The sequence below is a fragment of the Ochotona princeps genome, chromosome 28, assembly GCF_030435755.1.
Source record: "Ochotona princeps isolate mOchPri1 chromosome 28, mOchPri1.hap1, whole genome shotgun sequence".
NCBI classification, from domain to species: domain Eukaryota; kingdom Metazoa; phylum Chordata; class Mammalia; order Lagomorpha; family Ochotonidae; genus Ochotona; species Ochotona princeps.
In genome coordinates this window covers 18,392,062-18,409,273 of record NC_080859.1, presented here as the reverse complement: position 1 = coordinate 18,409,273, position 17,212 = coordinate 18,392,062, and the positions used below count along the sequence as shown (strand labels likewise).

General features: G+C 38.2%; 1 protein-coding gene across 1 annotated transcript in view; it reads left to right on the top strand.

Moving 5' to 3' along the window:
• The window catches only part of FBXL17 (F-box and leucine rich repeat protein 17), a 448,329-nt gene that overhangs the window by 138,483 nt on the left and 292,634 nt on the right, over window positions 1-17,212 (top strand). The window contains exon 5 of the mRNA XM_058656413.1: window positions 3,884-3,991. Within this exon, the coding sequence (XP_058512396.1) occupies window positions 3,884-3,991 (108 nt within the window). The remainder of the gene's footprint in view (window positions 1-3,883; window positions 3,992-17,212) is intronic.

Below are 17,212 nucleotides of genomic sequence, written 5' to 3'. Positions count from 1 at the left end.
AGTGTTTAGAATTAATGCTACTCACATACCTCTACTTTCAAACGTCTGTTCAACATAAATGAAGAAGATACAAAATAAGAGTCACCATACTGAAGCGAATGCAAAAGAGATGTAAGTCACTACTGTTTGCAAAACAGGGGTGCTTACCTTGTTGATTTCATCCTGATGCTGAGGAATGTGAATCTGAAATTAAACATATGATGAAGACTATATGGGCCTTCTTTTTTTATAGGATACATCTTTGTGAATCTATGAATAAAATGTTAACACAATTATAGGAAGATAATTTTATACATGGAAATTTTTTTTTGGAGATTCAGACAAAGGAATTTAATTCTGCCTTTCATCTAGCAAGGGGCTAGTTAGAAATATCAAATGCTATCAGTTTAACTCTTTTTTTTTTTTTTTTTTTTGCAACAGTGGAGACTCGAGCTTTCACATGGCTAACATATCCCTTGGGAACGTGTTAAAAATACAGATCATTGGTCCTCACCCCACTTGGCTCTGAGTTTTTAATAAACTCTTTTTTTTTTTTTTTAAGATTTTATTATTATTGGAAAGCCGGATATACAGAGAGGAGGAGAGACAGAGAGGAAGATCTTCCATCCGATGTTTCACTCCCCAAGTGAGCCGCAACGGGCCGGTGCGCGCCGATCCTAAGCCGGGAACCAGGAACCTCTTCCAGGTCTCCCACGTGGGTGCAGTGTCCCAATGCATTGGGCCGTCCTCAACTGCTTTCCCAGGCCACAAGCAGGGAGCTGGATGGGAAGTGGAGCTGCCGGGATTAGAACCGGCGCCCATATGGGATCCCAGGGCTTTCAAGGCGAGGACTTTAGCCGCTAGGCCACGCCGCCGGGCCCTTTAATAAACTCTTTAAAGAATCGTGATACACATTTCATTAATCAGGGTTCTGCAGAGAAACAAAATCATCAGGCCATTATCCATCTATCTATCAGTCCATCAATCAAGGGACTTTTTAAAGGCAATTTGCTTACATGATGACAAAGACTGAGAAATCCAAAAGTCTGCAGTCAGCACTCTGCAGGCGAAGGAAAGCCAATTTATACTTCTAATCCAAGAAAACCAGGAAAGCAGAGGTGTAAATTCCTGTCCAAGTCTGGGTCAAGAGGCAGAAGACTGATATCCTAGTTGGAAGGCAGCCAGAAGTGGAAAAATGAAATTCTTCCTTACTCTGACTTTTGCTCTTTCTGGTTCCTTAATGTGTCAGATAAGGCTCGTCCTCACTGGGAAGGACAGTTTCTTTACTCAACTTACTGATTCCATTGTTCATCTCATCCAGAAATAGTTGCAATGATTTCTCATTATATGGGAACCCTGCAGTGTAGTTAAGTCAGGTTCACACATAAAAATTAACACTGACACACCTGGGACTGCTGCGGTAGCATAGTGGCTAAAGTCCTCTCCTTGTATGCGCCGGGATTCCATATGGACACAGGTTCTAATTCCAGCAGCCTCCCTTCCCATCCAGCTCCCTGCTTGTGGCCTGGGAAAGCAATTAAGGACGGCCCAAAGCCTTGGGACCCTGCACCCACATGGGAGATCCAGAAGAGGTTCCCGGCTCTGGCTTTGTATCAGCTGAACTCTGGCTGATACAATAACAGACCTAAGTTAAAAGCACGGATGTTAATCTATTCCTTCTCCTTGTTTTTTTTTTTTAACATTTATTTTTATTGCAAAGTCAGATATATAAAGAGGATGATCTTCGGTCCGTTAAATCATTCCCCAAGCGGCCTCAATGACCGGAGCTGTGGTGATCTGAATCCAGGAACCCAGAGCCTCATCCGGGCCTCCCACAGGGGTGCAAGTCCCAAAGCCCTTGGCCATCCTCGACTGCTTTTGCAGGCTGCAAGCAGGAAGCTGAATGGGAAGTGCGGCCACCGGGACTAGAACCAATGCCCACGTGGGATCCCGGTGCATTCAAGGCAAAGACTTCAGCTGCTAGGCTATCGCCAGGACCCTATGGTTTTTCTCCCTATTTGTTTTTAAAGATCTTATTGTGCACAGAAAGAAAATATCACTGATATAATGAACTTAAAAAGTAATCTGTTAAAATAAGGAAATACATGTTTGATCTAAAAATGTATAGAAGGATTGAGAAGCCCGAAACATAAAAGAGTACTTGAAGTGTGACTACGAAAAAGAAATAATTGGTTTAGTTAAATATTCAGTTTCTTCCTCCTATGTTCCCCAGTGTAGTAGATGTTGATGGTGTGGCACTTGCAAGTTAAGATGATCAGCTATCCTGGTTTGCCTGGATTGGCAGATTTCTTGGATTGTGGAACATTTGGTACTAAGATTGGCACTATCCACGGCAAACCAGTGGAGTTGGTTACTCCAATGAAGGGGTTTGAGATGATTGTTTTGAAGAGGGAAGAGAATAAATTAATTTACGAATAAGTAGGTAATGTAATCACACTGTGTTATGTACCAGGGGGAAAATCAAAGTGGAGTAAGAGGCAATGAGTAGAGACATTGTTTTGTGTTATTTAAGCTAGAGTGGTTAGCAAGAATCTCAAGAAGTGATGGTGAAGCAGACAGGATGAAGTGAAGAAGTGAGTCATGTGACTATTGAGGGATGATGTATTTGAGATTAGAGGGAAGACAACCCTAAAGATTCTGAGAAAAACAGATGTTGCCTATTGGAGGAAGACTCACAACACTTTGGCTGAAATGAGACTGGTAGAGGTGTAAGGAGGATGAAAGCAATTAGGGTCTACTTGGGATCAAACTTTAAAAGCCTGCTTTTAAAATGAGTGAGATCAAGAGAGTCGAAAATGTTTGTATTGGTGTAGTAGGTCTGCATAACATAGTGCTGCGGTCTAGTGGTTTAAACAACAGGCGTCTACTGGCTCATGTTTCTGGAGGTTGGGAATTCAGGTTGAGATTACCATGTGGGCTGGGTTCCTCTGCTGGTGATGGGATGGGATCTTCCCAAGCTCTCTCTAGTGTCTGATCTTGTTTTGGCTATATTTGGCATTTGTTGAGTTGTGGCACTGTGGCTGCCATCTGTACATGGCAATCTCTCTGTATGCATCTGTGTTCCCACTTTGCCTAAGATATCTGTTGTGTTGGATCCAGAGTCTACCCGGCTCAAATGTAGCTTTATCCTAACTCAGCTATTTATGTTGTCAAAATATAGTCCCAAAAAGGATAACATTCTGAGGTAGTGAGGCTTAGGACTTCAAAACAGGAATTTTGTGGGAGCCATAATTCTACCTATAGTGTTGTGCCGTATCTATACAATGAAATATTATTTCACAAGGAAAAGTAGTGAAATGCTGAAATATTCTGTAACATGGATAAACCTTGAAAATGCCATGTGAAACAAGCCAGTCACAAAAGATCACAGCTTACATGGTATCACTTTTATAAAGGGTCTAGAGTAACCAAATGTGCAGATCATGCCTAGGGATTCAATGCAGCGGTATATGGGAGTGGAGAGCTAATGGATATGGGATTTCTTTCTTGGGGTGGTGAATAGTTACGGGATTAGGTATTAGTAGTGGTAGAAAACATTACAAAATTACTAAAAATCATAGAACCTTTTATTGCATTGAAAGAATGGGTTTATGCATATGGATTAAATATGAATATAAATTTAGGTGTAATTTACTGTGTAAGAGAGAAGTGGAGATCGTCTGTGTCAACATTGTTTTGAGGTGTTATGGAGACGGAAAACAAATTGGGTGATTAAAGGAGATATGGGACAAGGGAAGAATTTTTTTTAAATGCAGGAGATGTCACAACATAGTTTTGTGCTGATTCAGATACAAGGTGGGATCAAGGGATCGAGGGAATTTGGAGCAAACCCTTGAGGTCATTGTGATATCAGCTTGAGTGTGTTTCTCTCTTCCTTCCTCAGGTGACAGATCAGTCTGTGAAAGCATTTGCAGAACACTGTCCTGAGCTCCAGTATGTTGGCTTCATGGGTTGTTCGGTCACGTCTAAAGGCGTCATTCACCTCACCAAGGTAGGGATCCTGCTGTGTAATTCGTTTGTCCAAGCATATGGTTCAAGTGATAGGCCCTAGCCTTGCTGAATAAACTGGTATGAGGAATAGACAGACCGTTATGAAAGCATATGGGTGTTCGATAAAGTTAACCTCAGTTTAAGGATACAGTACAAAATTATCCTTTCTCAATTGAGACATTCATTTAAACAGGAAGCTAACTTTTTCTTTCCTTTAGCATTGTTAGTGACTGTGAAATATTTGCATTAAAGAAACTGATATGTGTGACAGGAATCACTTACATATTATTAGATTGTGATTTTAAAATACTCTGAGTGAATCTTAACTACCCTTATATCGATAGTTCCTGTGAGCATTTGGCTGTAAAAAGTGAAATGTGGTCAATGCATATCTTTAATCTAAATACGTAAGGTGTAAAGAGGGGTGACTGTGTGTGGAAATTCTACCTGATAACTCTGAGAGTTCGTTTTTATACTAAATACGTAAAATCATATTTTAGAAATGATGAAACTACCATTCCTGTATTATCTTTTACTCATGTGTCACCCTTACAGCATTGCAGAGCTAATCTTACACTGGAGTAACGGAGAAAACTGACGAATGTAACATTTACTAGTGTATTATCTGAAATTTATTGCTGGATAGGTTTTGACTATGATACAGATGTTAGGACAATGGTTTGTTGAGTCTTGCCTTTCATTCTTTCATTCTTGCCTTTTGTTTCAACCTTCTCTTGTTTCACAATTATTAGAAAACTTAATCTATAGGTTCTTTATGGGCTGCATCTCTTCAGGTGTTTCCCAGCTTATAGTTTGGTAGAGGGTAATGTTTTTTGGTTCCTCCATAGGAAACGAGCACAAAGTTACAAGTTCCCTGGGATTGTGGTTGACAGGGAGAATGGATGCAAGGCAGCCTCCCCCATCAGTGTCAATGTGATTCTTAGCTCTGTCACTTAGAAGGGTACTACAAAAATTAATGGAAAATAGAAGTAAAAGATAAAGCTCATTGTGGTGTTAATTAAGAATGTGTATTTTGAAAAACAAAGGTTAGATAATACCTTCATATTTGATAAATAGATAAATTGAATTTTTTAGGGTATTAGTAGAGGATTATATTTAAGGTGCTTGAAACGGTATTAAGAATTCAAGTGCTATCTCAAGTTACGTTGAAATAAGTGCTACAGTATATAAATTATTTTTTAAAAAAATCAATGTAAATTTTAAAGAAATTATATCACTTTTCTAGTCTGATGTATCTGGAAAAGAACCTGTGTCTGTACTGTGTCTCACGTGACTGATAAGCTTTAATTGAAGTTTGAAGATCAGAACTGAAAGCTAGAGAAGAGGATAAGGCCATCATTTTCAATTATTGTTCTGGTGTAACCAAGACCATATGTAACATAACTTTTTATTCATTTCTCATAACCTTGGCCTGCTCATCTTGGTAGATGAGTGTTTTTCTAGTCACTTCTAATGCTGTTTATAGTGCAGAGTGGAAGTGCCTTGGGATGAACAGATTGTGCACAACACATGTTGTAATGACTGTGTTTTATGACCACTTGAAATTGTTCTCATTAAAGATAAAACAGGACTTATTAGATCAGTCAATGCCTCCCTGAGCTTTCCGAGAAAACCAGAAATGATGGTACATTGATACTTAAAAGATCACTTTTTCTCTGTGATGAAATAGCAAATTTAGCAGGAAATGTCTATGTTGGAAATCTCAAGTTGCTGAGAAGGTTTTTCTGAAGATTATAGAGAAGATTTGCTAGTTTGGCCATCAGCACTTGGAATCCTCTGAACTCATATTAAAGCCAGTCTACAGTGTCTCGAGGAATCTCTTTGTTCCTCAAAACTCTTTGCTCTGATAAGAAGACTGGTTTGTGGTATCATATTGCTTGGCTTTTGGATTTAAGTAAAGGCAACATGGCTTTTTAAACTTGCAAAGGTTTTACAAAGTTATTTTGATTGTTCCAGATCTTGAAAGCATAAAGGGTAGAACTCAATTTTTGATAAAAATTAAAACTGTCTATTTTCTTTCTGTTAGTGTTTTTGTATCAGTTTTATTCATAAATATGCAAATACCCATAAAACATTGTATTTTTCTTTTTATCATCATGCTGTATAATTCAAAATCAATTATTAGTGCAGTATGCTCTTCAGAGTATTGAGAGTTATATGCCTTTTCATGTGATTCAGAACATCCCTGTGACCTGTCATTTAGCTGAGTCTCTGGCTTGCTAAATTATGCGGAGCGGCAAGTGGCATAACATTTCTGTGCCTTAGCTTTCCATCTAGGAAATCAAGGTCTTGGATAAGGTCATTTATTTCTACATCTAGAATTTGTTGTGCCTTGAAGAAACTCTGAATTTAGAACTCAATGGCCTGGAAGAGACAGTGAGGGGCTGTGGCTACAATTAAGAACTGTTGGAAAGATCAGCTGGGGCCTTGGGACTTCTTGGACTGGTAAAGCAAGGGCCAAGTCACAGAGAAATGCCACAGGATTTACCTTAAATTTGGAGTCCAAATGTTGAACTGTTAGAAGTACAGTCAAGTGTGGTGGTTGCCAAAGGCTGGACTGCTGTAGGCAGAGCAGGGGGTAAGGTGACAGGCAGACGATGGGTTAGGCACTCATCAAGGGATACAAGATGTCATTTAGGAGGGGTAAGGTCAAGAGAAGTAAAACTCCTAATAGCATATGGAAAATTGTCAGGAAGGCCACTCTAAGTGTTCCCACCATAGAAACAACAACAACATGTTTTTCAGATAATACCTACGTTTATTAGCTGTATTTAGCCTTTCTATAATGTATACATATAGTAAATCATCATGATTTGCATCATAAAAATATACAGTGTTCATTTATGCATAAGAAAATATTAAAAAAACATTAAACAGAAGCCTAAAAAATCAGTTGTATATCTGTATGCTGGCAGTGAAACATCTGAAAATGGAAACAAGGAAAGAATTCCACTAACATTATAGTAAAAAGGATAGAGCGCTATGTGTAAAATTCGCCAATAATGATTTGTACTGTACATATAGCCTTTGCTGAAAGGAACTGAAGAAACCTGTAATACATAAGCCATCATATAAATATGACATAGGGCAAATAAAACACCCTTTCACATGTTGCTGAGTATACAAAAGAAGTGATTTTCATGACCTGACAACAATTATTATTACTATTTGTGGAAAGAAACAAAACACTTTAGCCAAGGTATTATATTACATTTTAGTTTTGCAAGACATTGCTTGTGTGTTTATGGTTATTTTTTTACATTTGAGCATAATACAGCTTCTCCTGTCAAAGCAGATATTAGCTTGGATAGTGGTGGGACTATTACACTGTCTCCCTTTTAAGTTCTCATTACCTTGGTTTAAGAATGCTAACCAAATGTCTCTTGAAATACAACAGATTTATGAAACCATCTTATATTTGTTCACACATTTGAGAATAGCTCATTCACTTACAATTACACACGCCAATTATGTGAACAAAGACCGATACCATTTTTTACCTGTAATGGATGTGGTGAACTTGGAAACCAACCCATCAGTTTTATCCATGTTGCTTGTGAGAGTGTCACATTTACCTCATAGTTTTGGTTATAGCACATGGACCCTACTGTTTCTTTGTTCCTTTGTTGAACTTTGGGATGTATTTCCACCATATTGTAGTTCCTTCAAACAGTGACACATCCGTCACATAGACTCTCTAGCCATTTTACAATGGGAGTTTTAGAATTTTGTGTTGAAACTGTAGTCATAGACCCTCTTCATTTTTTTTCATTTTTGGTTTCAGAAAACACTCATGGTGTCTATACCTTGGAGTTCTATATTTCCAAAGTGTACCAGCACGTGATAACCACTGAGAAAAAAACAGTGTGGTTGAGGACTCTACCTCTTGAAGCCCTCAGGTCTATAACTTGTAAACAGATAACCACAGGAACAACACGTAGAGCTTGTCAGACAATAGTGCAATCTACTGTACTGCACCACGCAGTGTGTTTTGTCCCTGTGTTCTGTTTGTTCATTATTTTAGAACATTGATCATTTGAAATTCAGTGCATTTCCTTAAATGATGTAATAATCCTGGAAAATATTTTATACATATACTTATGTTACATATCAGTTATGTACATGATTGATTGTTCAGTTGAACATTTAGTAAAAGTAACTTCTGCAATAAAGTTTATGCTGTTTTTCACAATGAATTTTAAAGTATTTTCAAATGCTCTAATCATTCACCTATTAATTTTTTCAATTTTAGCAATGTAACTCAAAAAGCTAGCATTTATTTCAAAGTTACTACAAGTGATATATTTATTGCTCAATTTAAGTTGATATAAGTGTGCTATATAGGATGATGTGATGTAAGAAGTTAAAGAAGATGATGAATAATTTTTACCAAAACTTTGTTTTTATTACACGTTACATAAACTTTCACATTTTCATAGATTATGGGTAGATACCTATTTCTTTTATTTTTGTTGATGTATTTTATAATTCTGAGTGATTATTACTTAATGTTAACTTGGGTACTACATAGGATCTAAATGAATTCTTGGGATGTTTCTGGTAAAGGTTTGGCTGAGTTTTGTTTTTAAGAAAAATGAAAAACAAAGCTCCTTTGGAAAATAGCAGTCAGCTGAATAAAATGGCCAGATTTTTGATATTTTATTGGACCATAATTACACTTAAAGAACCTCTTAAAAACAAAAAAGAAAACAAATGTTTTAAAAGTGCTTATAAGTTGGAAATGTGAAATATCTTTCAAAGAAAAACAAAATTGATTTTTTTCACTCGATTTAACACAAGTAACTGAAAGAGTGTGCATTCATGCAGCTAACTCAATTTTTGTTTTCCTTTTTTTTGTTTATTCAGAAACCAGAAATGAAAGATGAGCTTTCTTGCCTTTTACGTATTCACTTGGTCAGTCTAGAATGCCTTCCTCTAGCAGAAGTACAGACTATTTTACCACTTAAGGATTGGTACTGCTGTTTAGGCATTGGATGTCACTTCATTTCTGATCAATTATGTGTGCTTGAAACATATTCGTTATTTGATTTGACTTGTAGTTCCTAGAAAATATGGCTCAGTGAATATTATGAAAGTGTGTCTTGGATGACCACACCTTTAGCTTTTCCACAATTAAGATTTGAATCAAAATTGAATGTTGAGAATTCAGGTGGTGATTACCTAAACCTAATATGGTCTGTTAATGGATTTTTCCCCTTTGGAATCTGCGAAAGGCAGCATATGCTTCCTGGTTGTCATGACTGCTGGTTTTATGACCTTGGAAAAGTGATCTAATCTCTCCACTTTTTTTCTTGTCTATAAAATTAGAATAATGATAACATTCATTAAAGATGACATATAGAAAATTTCTTTAGTCTTAATCTTACATTCTTTTTTCTTTAAGATTTATTTATTTCCATTGGAAAGGCAGACTTACTGAGAGGAGAGACAGAAAGATCCTCCCTCTATCGGTTCACTCCCCACGTGGCTGCAATGGCCAAGGCTGAGCTAATCCGAAGCCAGGAGCCAGAACATTCTCCAGGTCTCCCACGCAGGTGCAGGGTCCCAAGGCTTTGGGCCATCTACTGCTTTCTCGGGCCAGAAGCAGGGAGCTGGATGGGAAGTGGACAAAAACGGGTGCCCAAATGGTATTCCGGTGCATGCAAGGCGGAGGATTAGCCAATCGAAGCTATTGCTCTGGGCCCTCCTTATATTCTTTCACTAAAATAATTTTCTTAAAATTTCTCTGAGAATAAATGTTAAGAACTTTGATTTTCCACCTGAATGTGAATGCTGAACATTCAGTTAGTAAGTTATGCTCACTTGCTCTTCATTGTTCTTTTTTTGCTGTTTCCTACTAGCCTCTTAAGAGTCATCCAGTGTTTTAGTTAACACACTGTGGGCTGCTGTGGTCAGTGCTTGACATTTCAATGCTCTGCTTCCAATCTGGTTCCTGCTGTTGGTGTGGGGGAAAGCAACAGAGGATGACCCAAGTGCTTGAGCCCCTGCTGCCCCAGAAGAAGCTCCTGGCTGCTGGCTTCTGCCTGGCCCAGTGCCAGCAGTTGCAGCCATTTGGGGAATGCACCAGCAGATGTAAATTTCTCTCTCTCTCTCTCTCTCTCTGACTTTATAATAAATAACTAAAAGAAAAGAGTTAACACATTTAACAACAAAGATAGTGCTTTTAATCATTTTAAATCAGTTTAAAGAAATACTACTTTAGCTATTCACTGACTCAAGGGAAAATACTATTCTAACTTATGCTTATTTTCCAAATTAGACTTTGGTTTTCATTTTTCTTAATTACTGAAGGAAATTCAATGTCCTAACAAATAAAATGAACGAATGAATTTCTATGTGGCACTTGTCTTTTGAAAATAGTTGCTTCAAGTCTTGAACATAAATATGTAACTATAAAATGAGGAGAGTTGGATATTTTTTAAAGGAGGTTTTTTTTAGGCATTAGCTTTATATGTTGAAGACTTTTCTTATATCATCTTCAATTCACTGGATTTTTATCACATACTTGTTAATTGTGGTTTTGTTACTGATTGTGAAAAATGGATTTAAATTTATTTTAGCTAGTCTCTAACACATGAGGTCAGTCTTTAACCGAGAAAGATATCATGAGATTTGCTTTCATTATTTTGTGTGCTTTGAAATTCATTTGCACTGTTTTCTGACAGACATTTATTCTGAGGGTCAGTATGACTCCATTGCGTCATGTTTGTATTTTACACGGAAATAATTTATATTGAATACAGTTTGCATTCCCTTTCTAAATTAGGAGGACAGACTATCTCAATTAGAAAAACTAGATTTGAATATCAGTGAGTGTAAATTAATAATTAGACAGTATACTATTGAGAAAAAGCAAAATTTTGTTTGGGAAACATTGAGAATTATAGGGTTAAATAGACTGATTTTAAGAACATAATTGATCAAAAACATTGGTAGTTACAATTACTTCACGGCACTTGGCTATGTTTTAGTTTTAATTGATTCAGCTATCTCATTTAAACACTGGCTTAATGTACGTGACTGGATCTGTTTGTCTGCCACAGGCAGTAAGTTCCTGTGTGTGAACAGATTACATATTCAGTCACAGACATTTGTCAACACTTCACACACGACGCCAATTGTTAGTCACTGTAAAAGCCAAAGAATCAGATTTTTCTCTACAGTTTTGTTGAATGTTGTGTGGTATGTTTAATGATGATCTGAAATGTACTAGCTTCTTCTGAAGGAGATTTTAGATACTAAAAAGGAAAGAAATCATGTTGAATCTTTATTGTAGTTACAGTCTCTGAAAACAGCAAATTTATCACCATAGCAATTCTCTTTCAACCACAAGTCTCTTATGAGCCAGTATGGTAATCTGAAATTTTAATGTGGAAAATCAATATTTATCCATAATTTGGACCTCTGAATGATGGTACTTCTAAAAGCTCATAGAAGAATAGAATTAAAAGTGACTTTGTATTGGCGCAGACTTTTTGATGCAAAAAATATTTTTCATAATATGTGGAAAATATGTAATCTGAAAAAAGCTGTGCATTTCAAACAATTTTTTTGCTCCAACATAAACTCACGTTATTATTCAGTATTTTCCTTGATGAGTTTCGAGGGAGTCTTTTTCTTACCGCCTGCTTCTTCAGACACATTCGCCAGCAGGGTCCAGTACAGAACCCTGACTGAAGGCAATTGCACTACTCAGCCTTCCTCTGCAGCCAGCTGTTGATCACAATGTATTCACAAAACCTCACTGTAGACTTCCCTTCCATTGATTGTATCCCTAGTGGGATGATTGGGTACCATTTTCCCCTCTTTTTCCCAAGAAAACGCTTTCCACTGGAGCTTTCTCGGTTGTATTCACCAGAGGAAGTGCTTGGTTATTGTATTTGATCAGAGGTATTTTTTTCAGCTTGCAGGTGGCTATCAGTCCTGGATCTTTAACAGCAAAACAATACCCTTGTGCCTGAGAAAGCAGCTCACGTTATAACGTTTACAGCTTTCATCTGGCTAGAAGAAGAAAACAGACTTGATCCGCACCATGGGTTTCTCAGGCAAATACAGGGAAACTTTGACTTCTTCCTGCTTGTGTTCTGTTACAGAGAACTTCCCTAAGTGTGGCCAGGCTTCTCCCATAGTTGGGAACATGCACCCTCATTCACCTGTCCTTCGGTTTCCTGCTTCCTGGAGGGTTGTTTGTCTGCTCTGGCCTGCTGTTCTATGTCTGATTTCTCCAGCAGGCTCACTCTGCAGGCTGCAATTGATGAGACACAGGGAAGCAAGAGGAGGAGGGGAAGCTGGGACATCCACGCCCCAGTCCCCATCCTTTCCTACCCGTGCCCCTCCATATCAGGTAGCATTCTCACAGAGGTGCTGTCACTCCCGCGTCTCTGACCTGGGAAGGATGTCCTGCAGCTCCAGCTCCCCTGGGTTGAACACAGATTCTTCTTCCAGTGTCTGTCCAGCCTGGGGTGCTGGTGGATTCCTGCTCTTCCTCATTCTCTGACTTAACACTGGAATCTCCAGTTTGTTTTTTGAGCTTCTTCATCAGAATGAATTCACGTAATTTAATACTTACTGTGGTTTCCATTTTCCTGATTAGACCCTCATGGATGCATCTTCCTTTCTGCACTATTCTGGGTTTCTTATGCGAAAGCACATTTAAGAGAACAGAACTGGTATTTATTTCCTTTCAGAGTATCTTGTAACAGTGAGGTCGAAACACCAAGCAGAGATTTGCACTGTTCCAGGCCTTTGTGGTAAACCCCAGAGAGGAACTCAACAGCCCCTCAACTTTCTCCCCACATTAGGGAATCTTTCTCTGGTAATGTGGAGAGTCCAAAGGTGGCAAAGGTTCAGTTACTTTGCTCAGATGAGGGGAGATTGATTGGTGACATTAAGGTGTAGGTACTTTTTACTCTGAGCTGTGGCTTCCGACCGAACCCCGTAAATAAGCATGTAAGGCTTGGGGGTTTCCAGTGCAAAAGTGAGTCATAGTCATTCAAGGTAAACCAAAAAGGAGGAAAAAGACTTTTTTTAATTTTTAAAAATTTTGAAGAGTAGCAGGACATTTCTATAACATTTTTTTTGGGGGGGGACTTCCACACAAAAAAAATGCATGCTAGCATGTTCTTTTGAGCTAAAAGTTTTAATGCCATTCCTTTAATTTGTAGTTTGACATTTTCAACTTTAAAAAGGGGAATGATTTGATGATTTTGTTTTAGAGCGTCAGATCAAGAGTCCAGTGAAGATGTCACTTGGCTTGGATATAGTCTTTTGTCTTGGACCAGTGGTCTTTAAATCATTGCTTTTGAAAGTTAAAGTTGTGGGATCTGTGCTGTGGCGTATCAGGTAGAACCCTAGCCTGTAATGCTTGTATCCCATCCATGTGCCGGTTTGAGTTCCAGCTGCTTCCCTTCCAATCCAGCTCCCTGCTAATACATCTGGGAAAGCAGAAGTTGGATTCCTTTCATGTGAAGAGAACCGGCTGAACAGAAGCTCCTGGTTCCTAGCTTTAATCTGGCAGGCCCCTGCCACTGTGGCCACTTGGAGAGTGAACAAGCAGATGAACCATCTTTCTCTTTTTCTTTCTCTTTCAATCTCTCTACCTCTCCTAACCTGTAACTCTTCCTTTCAAATACTTTTTTCTAATGGAAAATTTGAAATTCTGATATTTTTGGCCCTTTGAGATCTGATGTGAATCAATTCTATGAACTATATATTTTTTGTTTAAAGCTCTCTGAACTGGTATGAGTACATAGCCAATCCAATTAAATAGGAACTCTCTCCTTGCTTGCATTCACTTTTACTTAATTTACCCTTAAGTTATTTAAACTTTGATTTTTTTTCTTATTTAAGTGAAACAGTGTGAACATTTTCTTTTTTAATTGAAGCGAAATTCTGATTCTTAGCTCCTGCTGGGTGAAAAAGTGACAGAGCTCTTTAGAGCTGCTAACTTTAAGTGCTGTTTGTAGTTAGTTAGGAGCTGTAGAAATCTTCTATGGAGAAAAGAAAAAGGATTTGGTGGTAAGAAGAGTTCTAGAAAAAGTCAATTAGAGACTGTGCTGCCTGCCAGAGTGGAGGAGGAGGAGCAGATCATCCATTCTGAATTGTTAGAGGAAGAAGCAGAAATCCAATTAACAAACTCACATTTCTGCAGCAGAAGACAGTGATTAGAATTTTGGTGAACTACTCAGGAATCCTGCCGCACACATCAAAGCTCTGACAACTCACAGAGGCTGTTTTGTTTTGTTTTTTTTTGTTTGTTTTTTTGCTTGTTTTTAAAGAAAACGTTCTTGATTTTAAGAATAAATATGTGAACAGAATTCATTATGCTTCTTATTCTAGATTGACCTTTAATCATGTGAGATGAGCATAGGGGTTTTTTGTTATTTAATATTTACATATATATAGTGAAGATTATATTCAAATGGAACACTTTTAAAAGCATGTACCATCAGAGCCACAGATCGTATGTTTGGTGTAATGCAGAGAAAAAGCTCTAATTTCTGGAAACGTAAACAAATTGAAAGTATCCCCAATATCTTTTTGTTGCTTGCAAAGACATTAACTTCTTAATAAGCTTATAATAAGTGCATTTGCCTTACCTAGTAATGTGGTAAGCACCAGTGACACAAAAAGGAATGGGGCATGGTTCTGAACTGTTGTTGCTTGCCTGCAAGTCTGGTGGCACATGCAAGTAACTAGACTGAATTATAAAGCAGCGTGATTATCGAGAGGGTGGAAGAATGAGAAATACTGCTACGTACTTGCTGTGTAGCCTTCTGGAACTGTTTAGGGGGCTGTGGGGGCTGAATGTGCTGTGATGGGCTCAGAAATGAAGCTTCAGGAAGCTGGCCACACTTGCTGCATCATGCTTTATGAAAGCATGTAAACCTGTCTATTAATTTCATCAGTTAATTGACAATATATTTTTATTCCAAATTTGTTAAACTGCTATTTGTATTTGACCCCAAATTTAATGCATTTACTTATACTTAACACGATTCTTTATACAACTTAGTAGTGTAAATACCATTACACTAAATTTTCACGACAGCTCTGGATGTGTAGGCATTTCAGACATAGCGTATTTGGTGTCTTTCCTAGCTGTCCCCAACTGTCCTGATTAGTTGCATCAATACCTCCCACCTGGGAGAAATCCTTGGGGTTGTCCTTGACTCCCTTTCCATGTCCCATCAACTTATTTGTTAAATAGTTTTTATGGATTCTATTTGACATGTATCAACATCAAATCTCATACCACTTTCACCTGCTGTCACTGCGATGGATTAATTGGATTAATTTAGCATGGCTTCTTTCGCAGCTTGCCCCTTGTTCCTACATTCTAGAATCAATACAGAAATTAAGTGGTCACTATAGCATAAGTTAGGTGTAGTCCGTTGGCTCAACTTTGAAGATACCCAATGAGGTACCCATTTCCTGCGTTGGAGTGCCTGGGTTAGATTCCTGGCTACTGATTCTAGCTTCCTGTCAGTGCAGTCCCTGACCCTTACTTCTTTTTTTTCCTTTTTTTTTTTTTAATTATTTATTATTTAACTTCAGTAATTACATTGTATTATGTGACACAGTTACATAGATACTTGGGTTCTCCCCACCCCTCCCCAAACCCTCCCACCATGGTGGATTCCTCCACCTTGTTGCATAACCACAGCTCAAGTTCAGTTGAGATTTCCCCATTGCAAGCGTATACCAAACATAGAGTCCAGTATCTTATTGTCCCGTCAAGTTCAACGGCTTCTTAGGTATACCCTCTCTGGTCTGAAGACAGAGCCAGCAGAGTATCATCCCAGTCAATTGAAAGCTCCAACATACCATCAGCAAAAATTTACATCATTATGGAATTAATTGACATAGTAATGAGTAACCAATATGTTAAAAGTAAATGCGAGTTCCCAGCCACCTTCTGTGACCACCTCATTGACATTTCAATTTTAGTTTATACACAACATATAACATTCAAAACATAACATGTTATACATAACATCATATCATCTTAAATCAAGGCAAACATGTGGTATTTAGCCTTTTGGGATTGGCTCATTTCCCTTAGCATGATGGTTTCCAGTTTGGCCCATTTGGCCACAAAGAACTGCATTTTGTTTTTTTTAATAGCTGAGTAGTATTCCATGGAGTGGATGAACCATAGCTTTCTTATCCAATCCTCTGTTGATGGGCATTTTGGTTGCTTCCATGTTTTTGCAATTACTGATTGTGCTGCTATGAACATAGGAGTGCATGTTGGTTTCTCATAGAACAAGTGTTCTGGATATATTCCTAGGAGTGCTATTGCTGGATCATACGGTATGTTGAATTTGAGTTGTTTGAATATTCTCCATACTGATTTCCATAGAGGCTGTACCAGCCTGCAGCCCCACCAGCAGTGGAGTAGGGTTCCCTTTTCCCCGCAACCTCGCCAACAAGTGTTGTTGGTGCTTTTATTCATGTGGGCCAGTCTTACTGGCGTTAGGTGGTACCTCATTGATGTTTTAATTTGGATTTCCCTTATTGCCAGGGAACTTGAACATTTTTTCATATGTTTATTTGCCATTTGAGTTTGTTCCTTTGTGAAGTGTTTGCCCATTTCCCGTGCCCATTTCTTGAGTGGCTTGTTTGTTTTGACATTTTGGTTGTTTTGTAGCTCTTTGTATATTCTGGAGATCAGCCCTCTATCACCTATGTCGTGTGCGAAGATCTTCTCCCATTCTGTGGGTTGCCTTTTTACTTTGTTGATTGTTTCTCTAGCTATACAGAAGCTTCTTAGTTTGATGAGGTCCCAATTGTTTATTTTGGTCTTAATTTCTACTGCATCTGGAGTCTTTTTTAGGAAGTGAGGGCCTACCCCTAAGTGTTCCAGTGTGTTTCCAACATTTTCTTCCAAAAGTTTGAAGGTTTCTGGATGTAGGTTTAGATCTGTTATCCATTTAGATCTGATCTTAGTGTATGGTGAGAGATGTGGATCTATTTTTTTGTTTCTGCAGGCTATCAACCAGTTGTCCCAACAGCATTTATTGAACAGACCTTCCCATTTGCCTGGATTGTCGTTTGTCTTTTTGTCAAAGATTATTTGGCTGTATCTGTGTGGGTTTCCTTCTGGCATTTCTATTCTGCTCCATTGATCTTCCTCTCTATCTTTGTGCCAGTACCACGCTGTTTTGATAACCACTGC